The sequence below is a fragment of the Lissotriton helveticus genome, chromosome 8 (assembly GCF_964261635.1).
Source record: "Lissotriton helveticus chromosome 8, aLisHel1.1, whole genome shotgun sequence".
Lineage (NCBI taxonomy): Eukaryota > Metazoa > Chordata > Amphibia > Caudata > Salamandridae > Lissotriton > Lissotriton helveticus.
Window position 1 is genome coordinate 931,203,871 of NC_136069.1, and position 13,786 is coordinate 931,217,656.

A 13,786-nucleotide genomic window follows, 5' to 3' on the forward strand; every position below is an offset into this window, starting at 1 on the left:
GTGGGGATTAGTTAGAGCTTACAAGTGGCATAAAGCAAACCGAGTTGAGAGGTCACTTAGAGAGCAAGAAAGAAGGATGGGAAGACTGCAGGACAGTCATTATGAGAATATTAAAAGCCTGGAGAGGTTCAGACAGGGAAGAGTGGCAACAAGCTCTGTTTAGGTTGGTTCTTTGTCCAGGGAGTGTGATTTGGGTGATGACATCAGAGGGGGGAACTGATGGAGCGCGATGGTGCTCTGAAATTGTAGGGGTGCATTATAATCATGAACAGTCTGCATCTGTATATATTCTTGTGTTGTATTAACTTTGATAAGTAGAAATGTGTTGTAATAATAAAGTAAAGTGAAGGGTTAAAAATTTGTGTTGTGCCATGTAAGAGAAATAACGTAGCATTCATGTTGAAATGTGTAACCTTCTGATGTCTATTGCAATGGCTTAACAAAATAGGCATGTGTAATGAAATGCATTAGATTTAAACATGCGCCATGATGAAGACTGCACAGAGAAATAATGAGTTGTGCTTGAAATGTAATGAAATGTAGTTGCTTGCAAATGCAATGTTATAATATGAGTGATTAATTTGATGTTAAAGGCTTAAATGAAATGTTGACGTTGTGCTCATGGAAAGCCTGTTAGTTTATTCTTATGTTGGCCAAATTGTGCAGGCCTGAAAATGTCATTTCCCTGGTAAGCCTTCGTAGTTGGAGGTAGTCAGCAAATTCCATGTGTGTGCAAGGATGTTCTGTTCTCACGTTTTAGTTGCAGGTGGAAGAAGCTGCCTTTGTTTGAAAGAACTAAGGCCTTTTGTTTTAGGAGTTAGGCATGGAGGAGAAGCGCAACATTGTAAAAAGAAGGTCGATAATTGGGAGCCAGTTTTCTTTCTCATTGAGGAGGCCTGGGAACCAAGGTCATCGGACTACATCGGGAGAAGACATTGGAAAATTACTTAGGAGAGGTGTCTGTTAGCATGAGGTGATCTGTGGGCCTGTTTTACATATTTGCATTTTGTATTAGGGAAAGAGCCCCGAGGGAGGAGAGACAGAAGGAGACAGGATGAGTTAGGAGAAGGGGGTCAGAAGATCAATTGGGAAAGGTGCATCTTAGAATAAGCTCTGTAAATTGGCTACCTGATTTACTATGTGAATGTACTTCATAGGAAGGCATCACAAGCTGACACCTTTAACTGACTTTGCCTGGGAAATGCTAAGTAGGGATGTCACCTTAGAGATAGAGTAGGGATAGTCTAATACATTTCACTTTCTAGCCATAGATGAAGTCCAACATAAATGTTGGAGCAGTCCTCGCTTGTGTTCTATTTCTAGAGTTGTTTATTCTTTTCATGATCCACTGGAGCAGAATAATCTGTAGATTTGGTTTTGTATTAGTTCCTACGTATTTTTAACACCTCGTCTTGAAGTGTATGTATATGCAGTTGTTTTTGGCTTTGTAATAAATCCCTAAATTGGATCTGGAGTCTGTGATCTTTACGAGTTATAGTCACTGGGTTTAATAACTTGTTAATATGAATGATACTCCCCTTTACACTTCTCAGCAGGTAATAAAAGATCTATCGACCCAGGGTTCCTAATATGTTTGTTGGTGGAACCCAACTTAATCAGCTCAATTACATAATGTATGAGTAATGATTCATGTTCTTTTTCAACAGCTTCCTGTAAATTAAATGCAATTTGTCTGTGCCATTGAGCAATAGACCGGATGTCCTCATTAATGTGTAATTGCCCTTTCATAATCTTGAGTTTTCTAACCTATGAAACAATGAAGGGAACTGACTTACTATTTTTAATGAGCATTCATGTTATAGTTCAGTGATATCAGTCCCATATCAGCGGCTGTGCTGAGCTGAGTAAACAGGCACTGGACACCGTACCACCACTCAAGGATACCTGCGTTGGCACTAAGCAGCACATTGTGCACTAGCGCAAGGAAAGGACAGAAATGCGTTGTATAATGTTAAATGTGGCGCATTCCTGCCCTTTCCTTTTCAAGCAGCAAAACCAGGTGGCTTATTGCGTTGCATTGCGCTGCCTGAAGGCTTGATAAATGTGCCCCTGGATTGCTTCTGGAGCTCCCAGGATGTGTTATCACTGGCAGCCATGCTGCTGGATCAAGCAACTGTTTACTTTTTTGAGATCCAGTCTAAATATGTAGATTAAAATGGTTATTGTCTGAGCTGCAACAAAGCATAGAAGTAAAGAGTCCTGACATGTTCTGTGTACTTCATTAGGCTAGCCACATATATTTATATTGTTGTAGCCATTGAAATGATAACAGTTTACATTTAGCTCAAAAACTCTAGTCACGGTGCCCAGAATAGCACTGGTGCGGTGCTCTTCAAATAGGCTCAACTAGAAGCAGGCCTTGTTTTAAGAAGTCGATCATTCATTAATTTCTTCAATAATCCACATTTCACCTTGCTGGTCTCAAAATTTCTCATATTGTGAATGTTTTAATGTATAAATGTAAAAACATTTCCATGCAATCATTTTAACACAAACACTTAATTTATAAAATTACGGAAAGTTTGATTATGCATTGTTTATAGATAACGTATGTTAACCCATACTCAAGGCCGTACAGTAAAAGAAGAAACATTCCCTCAGCATGAGGTAAAATAGAAACAGAAACAGGTTTTCGAATTATGCACTATACTATAGAAATAGAAAGAATGCTGCAGCTTGACTTTAGATTTACAAGACCAGGCTGCACAGGTAAGGGAGTAGGGGAAGCCAGTGCCAGTGTTTTACTACTGAGTCATGCATTGCACTCATTGCAGCAAAAATGTAAATGGCAGCATTTGTAAAGCGCACAGCTACCTCCGACGGAGGTATCCCGGCGCTGGAGGCCGTCGGGAAGATTAAGAAAGCTATTGCCCTGAGTCACATGGTGCTGGGCTAACCTGCCGTCAGAGCCAGGGATTAGAACCGTGAACCCTGTGGTCCGGAGTCAGGCACCCTGGCCGCTGTCCATATCGGGAGTACTAGGTGTAATACTGTCTTTTTAAATGGGCCAAGTAAATCATTTACACAGTCTTCAAGATATTTTGTTTGAAAAGATGCATGCATTAGAGGTAGTTTTTAAATTAAATTTTCCAGTATTTCAGGGCTTGACATATAACCTTGGAGCAATATTCTTCGGCAACAGTAAACCATGCATTGCCTATGCAGCTACCCAGCACATCCATCAGGAGAACAGTGGAAGCCACTTCTTTTACCACCTGCCGCTAAGACCTGGAACACCCTCCCCCTACACCTCAGAGCAGCTCCGGCGCTCAAACAGTTCAGGAAGAACCTCAAGACCTGGATGTCCAATCAATAGGAACGGGCAGCAGAATTCCGCATCAGGACCACACAGTGCCTCAAGACCATCAAAGTTGAAGCAGCTGCGCTATACAAATCCTGATTGATTGATTGATAAAGAACCATGGAAGGCTACCAAAATGCTGATTTCAGAACTGGATCAGATGTCTTTTTGTATCTTATATGACCAGTGGAGGCTGGTCATCACTGATATTCTGAACCTAATGTGTACCTTCAGAAAAACGCTGCTCATTCCTCCAGAGATAGAAGAGGCAGGGGGTTGGGGGTTCCTAAGTGTTTGATTGTAAATCTCTCAAGTGGGGACTCCTGAGAGACTCTGATATGTAACCAACCCATTGTTACGGGTGGGAAGGAAGAGAGACCCTTTTCTTTATATAGCCCTCACTCACTCTAATAGTGATATGCTTCAGCATCAGGCTCACCCCAACTCCTAGAGGTCGGTGTGGTCTCAACCATCTTCCATGGAGCACTTATGATAAGGTGTATGGTAGCGTACCATTAAAGATAAAATTCCTCACCCACTTCTAAGGTATCCATTATTAGTTGAGTGGGAGGGAAGATTAAAAATGCTATATTCGGCTATCAGGATGAACCCCCAACCCCCCACGCCCCCTGCCTCTTCTATCTCTGGAGGAACGAGCAGCGTTTTTCCAAAGGGATACATTAGGCTCAGAGTAAATGAATTAGGGAGAACGTGTCCCTTCTAACCTTGCGGTTGAGGACCTCTCCACCCTTCCGGGACCCATCTGGTCCAACTATTTTGTGTGATACATTGCTGATATTCGTCTGTTCTTTTCCTGGGTCTCATCCGTGCGGCAGTGCATCTTATGGTACCATCAAAGTACCCTCTTGGACCACTTGTATTGTAGACTTCTAATGCAAAACAATGCAATTACCTTGGAGCGTGGTTATAAGTCTAGACGGATTACAAAATATGCTAATGTAGTCTTCCGTACTTATAAATAAAGATTAATAGGATGTTTAAGCCAGTCACTTTTATGCATGGAAATTTAAGAAAAAGCACAACTGAAAATGGAATGCAAGGTGCAAGAGAGATAAATAAAATATCTCCCATGAATATCTCCTTTGAACGAACTGTTCACACTTTCGGCACAACAGTCATAAATCTATCTGCATACAGATCTGTGCCTCTCTGAATATTATACTCCAGTGGGTAACAATGGAAGATGCTTTGTTTGTGTTGAAAAGTGTTCCTGTTTTCAGAATATAAACCCTAGGCAGCGTGAAGTGACTGAGAGGGTAAATAGTCAAGGGAAACCTATGTGGAATGGGGGTACTGCACACCTGGGAGGAAATCTCTCATTTTATTATTTTAAAATATAATGAAATTATATCTGACTAGAGAATCAAGATGGTGGGTTGACGCCGCCTCGGAGCAGTAGCGTTGTGTGAGGCTCCCGTTTCTCTGCCATTACAAGCTTTTCGGATTATGGAGAGAGAACTTTTGCACATAGGAAGCAAAAGCTGAAGCTAATATGAAATAAGCGTGATACTCTTTTTTGACTGCTAAACGAAGGATAAGAGAAAGGAAAAAAAAACTTCACATACCCGTGATTTGCGAGGCGGACTGGAAGCTGCTGCCGGATGCTTTGTTTCCTGGGCGGCTGGTGCGGGCGGCGTCTGTCCGCTCTGGGCGCGTGGAGTTCGAGCTTTCTGCTGTACCGCAGACCAGCCGTCCGCTGGGCGGCCCTTACTCCACTCCTGGTTTAATCTGTGGAAGGAGCTGCGCAGAGGGGGCTGGTGCGGCCGTTATGCTCCGACCCGCTTTTCCAGCTATTATTAGAAAAGGCGCCTCAGATGAAGATGGGGCCAAAGGCCACGGTGAGAGTTACCCGTGCAGGAAAGGGAGCCAGCACCGAAACATCGGCACAGACGCCAACTCCTAAGAGTGCTACTAACGCTCTTACAACAACCGCCGGGAAGACAACACAGCTAGCGGGTAAGCCACTGCTCCGTGCTCGACTCTTTACCGGCGCAAACCCTAGCCTTGCCCCCAGTAACCAGCCTGCCTCGAGGGACTGCAACTTTGTTTCTGACAAAGACATTTCCTGCAGTAATGTAATTAACTCAGCAGACTAAGTAGAAAGCACAGCCACAGTGGCAAAGAATGGCCTGAGGCAAGTAGGGCTTATTTCTGAAACGCTCAATGATATACTGCCCGAGATTAAAAGTAAAAGTAAATAGCGTAAGAGCTGAGATGGATACAGACACTGGGGATGGCTTGGCTGCTGAAAAGGGGGGAAAGAGTGATACGGGGTTGGTAGGAGATAAGGACGTTTTCAACACTGGTGAGTCCAGAAATGGTGATACTTCAACTGAAAATAATGGGGCAAACGACAAGATACTCTTGCCGTCTTTACGACGAGATGATGAGCAGCATCTTGAAATGACTAACACACTGGTATTTGGCACTCTAAATATAGAATGGGCAGAAGCTACAGTAACCATAGAATCTGCTGAATCTGCAGAAGAAAGCCCTATTGCTGAGAATGAAGAGGAATTTGATGATTATGAAGATGACACAAGTAATGACGTCATGGGCACTGGTAAATCTCTTGGACGTAGGAAGGGGAAAGCTAAAGTCAAGAATAGACTCAAGAAAGGCAACATAGCTATTTCCTCTGTTAATTTGCGTGCAAAGCTGATTAGAGACGAAAGCCCCCTTCGCAAATGGATGCAAGCAAGGGGAGGAGTTAAGTCAATGGCTCTGCGCTTATCTGGCGCCAGCACAATCGCAGATGTCAATCAAAGAGAAGGAGTTAAATCCGCCGTGGAATCCCCGACCCCTGTTCAAGTAGAGCCGGTACCAATTCGGAGGGAGCAAACTCTCGAACCGGTTGCTAAATCTGTAGTTGATGCTTCAAAATACGCTGAAGCAACTTGTCAGTCCCCTCTTACTGAGGTCTCTCTAGTTCCTGAACCCTCCGACTCTTGTGATCCTTCTGTATCTGTATATGTATCAGGGGCACCCCCGAAACATATAGGAGACGCTTCGTCTTCTGTTGACCTTATTCTAAAGACACTTACTGATCATAAGCGGGAAATACTTCAGCATTTTCTTCAGCTCAGAGAAGACAACAACATGCTTCAGAACTCTTTGATGGAGGTCTCTAGCAAATTAGGGGGTGTCACACAAGAGATTGAGGATTTGAAACAAAGAGTGGTCGAAGTAGAGGAGGGGGCAATGCGTACTGAATCTCTTACCAACCAACATGCAGCGCAAATCTTAAACCTTGAAATTAAGCTTGAGGACATGGGAAACCGTCAAAGACGGCAAAATCTACGACTTTTTGGCATTCCGGAGGGATCTGAAGGTTCAGATCCCCGGGCTTATGTTGTCAAACTGTTTCAAAAAGCCTTTATAGACCTTTCGGACTGGGATTGGGACTCGCAGGTACAGAGAGCTCATAGGCTGCCTATTTTTCAAAGAGATAACACCAGCAAGCTTCCACGTCCCCTTTTGATCTATTTTGGGAATTATTTACTGAGACAGGCTGTCTCATTAAAAGCTAGACCAAATACTCCTGTTACAGTTGAAAATATCAAACTTTTTGTTAGATCAGACTTGAGCAAAAGTACGATGGATAGAAGGTGGAAGCTTCGTCAGATGATTGACTCTTTCAAATCTATTGGTTGTGAGGTATACTTGCAAGAGCCTGCTCGTCTCAAAGTTATTGAGGCTGGTCAATCTTATTTCTTTACTGATTTAAAAGAAGCTGAGACTGCACTCTCTAAGTTTAGCCTATGACTAAGCTTATGATTAAGTAATATATATAAAAAGAGAGAAGAAAAAGCGAGGAATAATGTCTAGGTATATTGGGTATAGAAGAGGGCACAGAAGGGGACCCTACTAGATACATCGAATACCCGCTGAACTCTGATAGATGATAGGTCTCTACTAAAACCACTTGCTCTTATTAGCGGTATTCTGATCTTTTTGCTAATATTCCTCCTTTCTTTTTTTTTATTTTCTTTCATTTTATTTAAGTTCTCTCCTCTTCCCTTTCTTTCTTTCTTCTTTTTTTTTTTTGGGCAATGGTTTCGGTTGCAGCCTCCCTGCTGCTGCTTCTAAGAGCTGCCTTTCTAGCGGCAGCAAGGTTAGTGGGGTGTTCTCCCCAATTGTACTAGGGAGGGCGGGTGGGGGATAGGTCTGGGTGGAGCTAAAAAAAAGGGAAAAAAAGCATCATTGCTCGAGATCTAGTTTGGAAGCAAAGACAAAATACAATCATTACTTTATATAATGATTTAAAACAGAGGGATATATATAATTGTGCTATTGGTCTCTTTTTAGAAAATGTTTTTCCTTAGATGTTTAAGTTGGAATGTAGCCGGCCTCAATAGTAAAAATAAACGTAGATTGGTTCAGGAAGAGCTTAATATGTACAAACCCCATCTTGCGTTGCTTACAGAAACTCATATTGGTGTAAAAAATAAAAAATTGCTTGGCCAATTGGGGTATGATCTTATTAATTGTTCAACTTTGGGCGCTTCCATACGGGGGGTCGCAATAATGAAATGTAAACATTTGAATTTAGAAATTACACGGACAATGGCTGATTCAAAGGGTAGATGGGCTATTATTCAGGCAGAACTGGAGCATTCTAAATATGTATTTTGTGTGGTTTACGGCCCTAATATTGATGAACCAACTATGTATGATAGAATAACTATTGAATTATTAGATTGGGAAGGCGAACTACTCATTATGGGTGATTTTAACTGTGTGATGAATTATCATTTAGATACTACTCGGCGCCATGCTCTAACACGGATGTGTAAAGTCAGAGCGGCAATGTTAGAACTAAGTCGTATACATAATTTGAAAGATGCTTGGCGTACCATACACCCCAATGTTGCCAGGTTTACATATTATTCAGCACCTCATAAACTATGTTCCCGAATTGATATGGTTTGGGCCGCAGATAGATTTACACGTATAACTGTACAATAGAATTATGTCCCAGAGTGACGTCTGATCATAATCCTATACTGATGGAAATTAATATACCGACTAAAAAACAAGAGTTCAGACAATTCACTTTCCCGAGATATCTCTTATCAGATACAACTTTTACTGCCCAGCTTAAGCTACACATTACTGAATTTGAACAGACTAATTTAAACTCTGTGGCAGTAATACACGTTTGGGATGCTTGTAAAGCTAGCATTAGGGGCTTCGCACAACAATATGTCTTACGGATAAATTCAGAAAGATGGAAAGAGATTAAAACATTGACTTCTAATCTTATATCTTTGGAAAACCAGCTAATACAAGCATTGCAGCAAGAAACACCTAATGTTGATCAGATAAAGATGGATTTGATTAATCTGAAGCTTGTTACTAAAAAGAACTTGACTGAGAGACATAGCCAGAAACTGCATCAGTATCATCTTTCGCAGTACGAAAGTGGGGACAAAATAGGAAAATTATTAGCATACAAAGTCGCTGACAAGAAAGCCAAGACTATGATCAAAGTTAATAAAGATGTCAATGCGGTCTGTTACACTCAATCGGCAGATATATTAAATCAATTTGTTAACTACTACACTAGGCTATATACACCTGAGAACTCCCCTTCCAGTGATCATATCTTATCCTACATTAATAAAAATCTGGCCAATCAAAATGACGGTGAAAGGTTCAATCATTTGGAGGACGATATATCCATTATGGAGATAAGATCAGCAATAGCTTCTCTTCAGTCCGGTAAAGCGGCTGGGGAAGATTCAATCCCAATCGAACTTTATAAAATATGTATACAGGAACTAGTTCCCCTTTTTAGTTTAGTTATCAATTCCATTAGGGCAACAGGGAAAGCTCCAGCTTCATGGAACATGGCTAAAATTGTATTTTTTCTAAAAAAACAGAAACCAGCCAACGAGTGTGGGTTCTACAGGCCCATTTCTATGATAAACGCCGATGCCAAGGCTTTTGCCAAGATACTGGCCACTCGGTTAGCCCCCCATATGTCAGAGCTGGTTAACATCCAACAGCATGGGTTTGTCACAGGGAGAGACACAACGGCCCATGTCAACATGGCTACTACAGCCTTCGATGTAGCTTCTACTGAGCTCTCCCCACTCGGTATGATAATGCTTGACGCGGAAAAAGCGTTCGACCGAGTGGGGTGCGTTTATTTGTGGGCTGTTCTTAGGGCATTCGGTTTTCAAAGTAACTACAATGGCTGGATCAGATCCCTGTACGACCAACCCACAGCTAAGATAAGTTATGCAGGTATGGACTCTACCAAATTTCAAATAGCAAGAGGAACCCGGCAGGGGTGTCCTCTCTCACCCCTGCTGTTTGCTCACTCTTTAGAACCATTTTTAAATGCACTCCTGATTCAAGCAAACATTATTCCTTTTCAATTTGGCAGACATGTTTTAAAAATAACCGCATATGCGGACGACATAGCCATCTTCACAACTGATGTAGCTAAATCACTACCCTTGATTACTAGAGAATAAGATGAATTTGGGACGGTCGCGGGGTATAAATTGAATTTAAATAAGACGCAAATTATAGTCAATTATAAAACACTGACCCCAGTCCTTGGCATTTGTAACAACGCTACGTACCTTGGAATACAAATGTCAGCTTATCTTGGGGATCTAATCGCTCTTAATTACAGGCCACTCCTGAAAGAAGTGGCTCTGTCTTTTAAAAAGTGGCACAAGATCCCACTGAGCCTTGCTGGTCGGATTAACTTAATTAAAATGAAAACTGTCCGCAAATTTCTTTACTTATTTAGATGTATCCCCCTTCGACTTAGCAGTGTTTTTTTCAAAAGACTTGATGGGTTATTTAACAGCTACATATGGGGCTATAAGAAAGCTCGTAGATCAATCTAATTTTTTGCTACTTTTTTTTCTCGTCTCCGAAGTTTGCTCACCACTAAACTGCCTCAATTTTTTTTCTATGAATTCATGTTAGGCTCTGACAGCAACTACTTTTTATTAAGGGTCCATGATCCCAATTTTTTCAAACGGGTTAAATTTAAGACTGCTAGAGAAACTATCGCCATCTGGAATACCATTATGAATTAAAGGAAATTCTCCTTCTTTCACTCAGACTTTCCTCTATGGGATAACCCAGGTCTTCCTAGAATTTTGTCAGATGGGGCAGGGACTTCCTGGGCTAGATGTGGGGTTCGTAAATTAGGAGACCTTTTCGGACACGAGGGCCTCTTAGATTTTACTTTATTAAAAACTATATATAGACTGGATGATGGCATGTACTTTAAATACATACAAAGGAGAGACTTTCTAGTGCGAAAAATGAAAATTAAAGAAGTTAGCCAATCAGAGATTTTAAATTGTTTATACTCTGACAAAACTAAATCTATTATTAGTGAGGGGTACGCATGTCTAATAAATTTAAAAATAGACGACTGTGGCAAACTTGCTATTAAATGGACCAATAGGATGGGTATAAATATAACACCAAACCAAATCTCGGGTTCTTTACATCAAATCAATCATGTGGTCCAGTCCTCTAGCCTAAGATTACAGCACTATAGAACTATTTGCCAACTTTACTATACTCTGCAAAGAATATCTAGCTGGGCAGGCAACAATGATGTTAGCAGTCGCATGAAGTGTCCTAAATGCGATTTACATGCCGCCGATCTAGTGCACATGTTTTTCTCATGCCCCTCTTTGGCCGAATTTTGGAAAAAAAATAGAAGACATACTTTTCCATAAACAAATAACTAGCCCGAAATTCACTGCACCGCTGATTCTACTCGACTTGCAGGATATAAGTAACACATTTAAAGACCTCATTACCATCTTAATTGCTTGTGCACGACTGGTCATAGCTAGGGCATGGATCTCTCCTAATCCCCCGCATATCTCTGAATGGTGGGCTTTAAGCAAGGAGATACAGTTGATGGAACTTTCACTAGCAAAACTAAGGGGACCTCAATCTCTAAGGAAAAGAGAGAACATTTGGAGACCTTTCATGTAATATTATTGTTTGGGTAAGGCTGGCTACAATCATTATTTATTTATATTTGAATTTTGAAAAAATTAGTTGTTTTTCAAGTGTTCCTCTGTATCATTAACTACTGTATAAGGTGCTAACGCTTTAGGAATTTCTTATGTATTTTTTTCTTATGTATGTTTCTCTTGCAATGATAAATAAAAATATTCAACAAAAAAAAAGAAATTATATCTGACTAAATCACTAAACAAAAGACAATAAAATGAAACCACATATAAACCTACAGCCTGCACCATAGGAAATATTGTAAATCGTACAGCGCCTACTCAAGCAAGAGGGCCCTTTGTGAATCATATCAGTATCCTCGGGCCAGAGCCTGCTCCACAATATGTAAGCAGAATCTATGACTTTAATGGGCACTAGCTATTAAAAAAAAAAACATGACGTTTTGGAATTTGAATCAATATACTAAGGTCCATTGTGACTTGCTGGCTGCCATCACTTCATTGTTAGTAGATCACATTAGTTTATAAATTGTGAACTGCCTAATTAATATTCATTAGGCAGGTCGTTTTGCAGCCCCTTGTGAATGCACAATTGCCAATGCAACCTATTAGTACATCATTGGTTAGTGAATGCAAATGGACCCATATTTAAATTTTTTGACTGTCCTGCTGGTAGGGGCTAAATAAAGCAGTGTGAATTTATTGATTGGTTTTAGGCTTTGTGGATTTCTTTGGGAGTATTTTTTTCACAAAATAGTAGCAACAAATGGTTTTGATCCTATACGTCCAATCTAAAAAAGTACCTGTTCAGGTTTGTTTGATATTACGAGCCAGGATATTTGAGCATACTGGGATCACATTTGCATCGAGTAGAACTCTAACTGCCTAAATCCTCAATCACAAAGCGGCTGCGATGGGATTACATTGCACTCTGTAGTGACCAAAAGGTGTCAGTTGGCACGTTAATAAAATTATTGAAGAAATAAATCAACTATTAGAATTGGGGACTCAAGTTCCATTCGCAAAATCTATGAATGTATTTTTTATAAAGCCAATGTTCAAATCAGTCAGCAATATTGAATAGAAACCTAAGCATTCTAATAGAAATAATCACAGGCACTAACAGCAAAAAGTAGCTTTAGGCACAACCAATCAGCTCAGTGTCACAACCTCTTTCCAGCCAAACAAGGACCTACTCGTTCCTTGGTTTCATCACACCTTTTCCTCATTTCTTTGAAAATATTTTTTTTTTTTGTGGCTCTGATGGCTTTAAACAGGGTTAAACAGTCTACAAGTTCACAATTAACGTGTGATTTGCTTTTGCTTCCTTAGAAGGAAAAAGATATTCATTTATGAGGTCCTTTCAACCCTCACTGGGTTACAATCAACCCAGTCACTGGTACTGGATGTGAGTCATATCCTTCAACTGCAAATGCACATCTACAACATTGTTTTTTCATTCTAGCTACTACAAGTGCATATCCTGCATAAAGCACACAAGGGATTGGAGCACTGTTTAAATGAGGTACATCTGGGATAACTGAAGTAAAAGTTGGAGTTAGGTAATTGAAAAAAACATTGAAAACACTTTGGGCTAAGCGACCTTTTGCCTAATTTATTAACTGCAAAACATGGAGTACATTAATCTGAGTTAAAAAATAAACCCATATTGAAATATTTGCACAAAACATAAAAATAGTGTCATAAGGATCATAGAAGATTTCAATCTTACCATAGCAAAGCTTATCTACATTGTCAAATGCCACCTTACATCTAATCTCTTAATATGAACATATTACATTACTATAAGTGTTAATATTATAATATTAGTCCACGCTTCTTATAGCCAACTGAACAGCCTAAGCAAGCTTGGTTATTCACGTTTGCCTTCTTTGTGTCTGGTTCAACAATAAATCTATTACTCAAAGCTTCCTGAGGAATTTATCACCATTTCAGAACCTCAGTCAATAAGTTCCTTCTGCAATGTTAGCAATACACTTCTTTTTTGCTATCCATAAAATTATAGAAGTATGTTAATGCTCTTGCAAATGTTGAAACTACCAATACGTCTTTCTGGATTAAGAAATTGACTCATTTCAATTTACAAAAGTTCTAACAATTCAGACAGAAATAGGAATTTAGGACATGGATAGGATATGGTTATGAACACTGACATTTTTCACATTTTATACATGTTACTTTACAGTTACTATTCCGCAGAGTTTGAAATATTATGTGCAAAAAGATGAGGTATCATTACCAATGGATGTCTCGCTTATCCAGTTGAGGTCATTTGAAGATTTTGGTCGCGCAGTTGCCTGTGTTGTCCTGTTGGGCACTGTAGAGAGAAGAGTGAAAAATGTCCAGTCATTAAAACGTATATAAAAATTTGGTGAGGAAAATTTAGAAGATTATCATTTGGAAAATAAAAACTTGCATCTTTTCAGGAATTTCCAAGGGATACGATTTTAATATA

General features: G+C 40.1%; 1 protein-coding gene across 4 annotated transcripts in view; it reads right to left on the bottom strand.

The window, feature by feature from the left end:
* The window catches only part of ABI3BP (ABI family member 3 binding protein), a 2,192,437-nt gene that overhangs the window by 360,012 nt on the left and 1,818,639 nt on the right, over positions 1 to 13,786 (bottom strand). For all 4 annotated transcript variants that reach the window (XM_078657771.1, XM_078657774.1, XM_078657775.1 and 1 more), the window contains one exon: positions 13,571 to 13,648. In XM_078657771.1, coding sequence (XP_078513897.1) covers positions 13,571 to 13,648 — 78 coding nt within the window. The remainder of the gene's footprint in view (positions 1 to 13,570; positions 13,649 to 13,786) is intronic.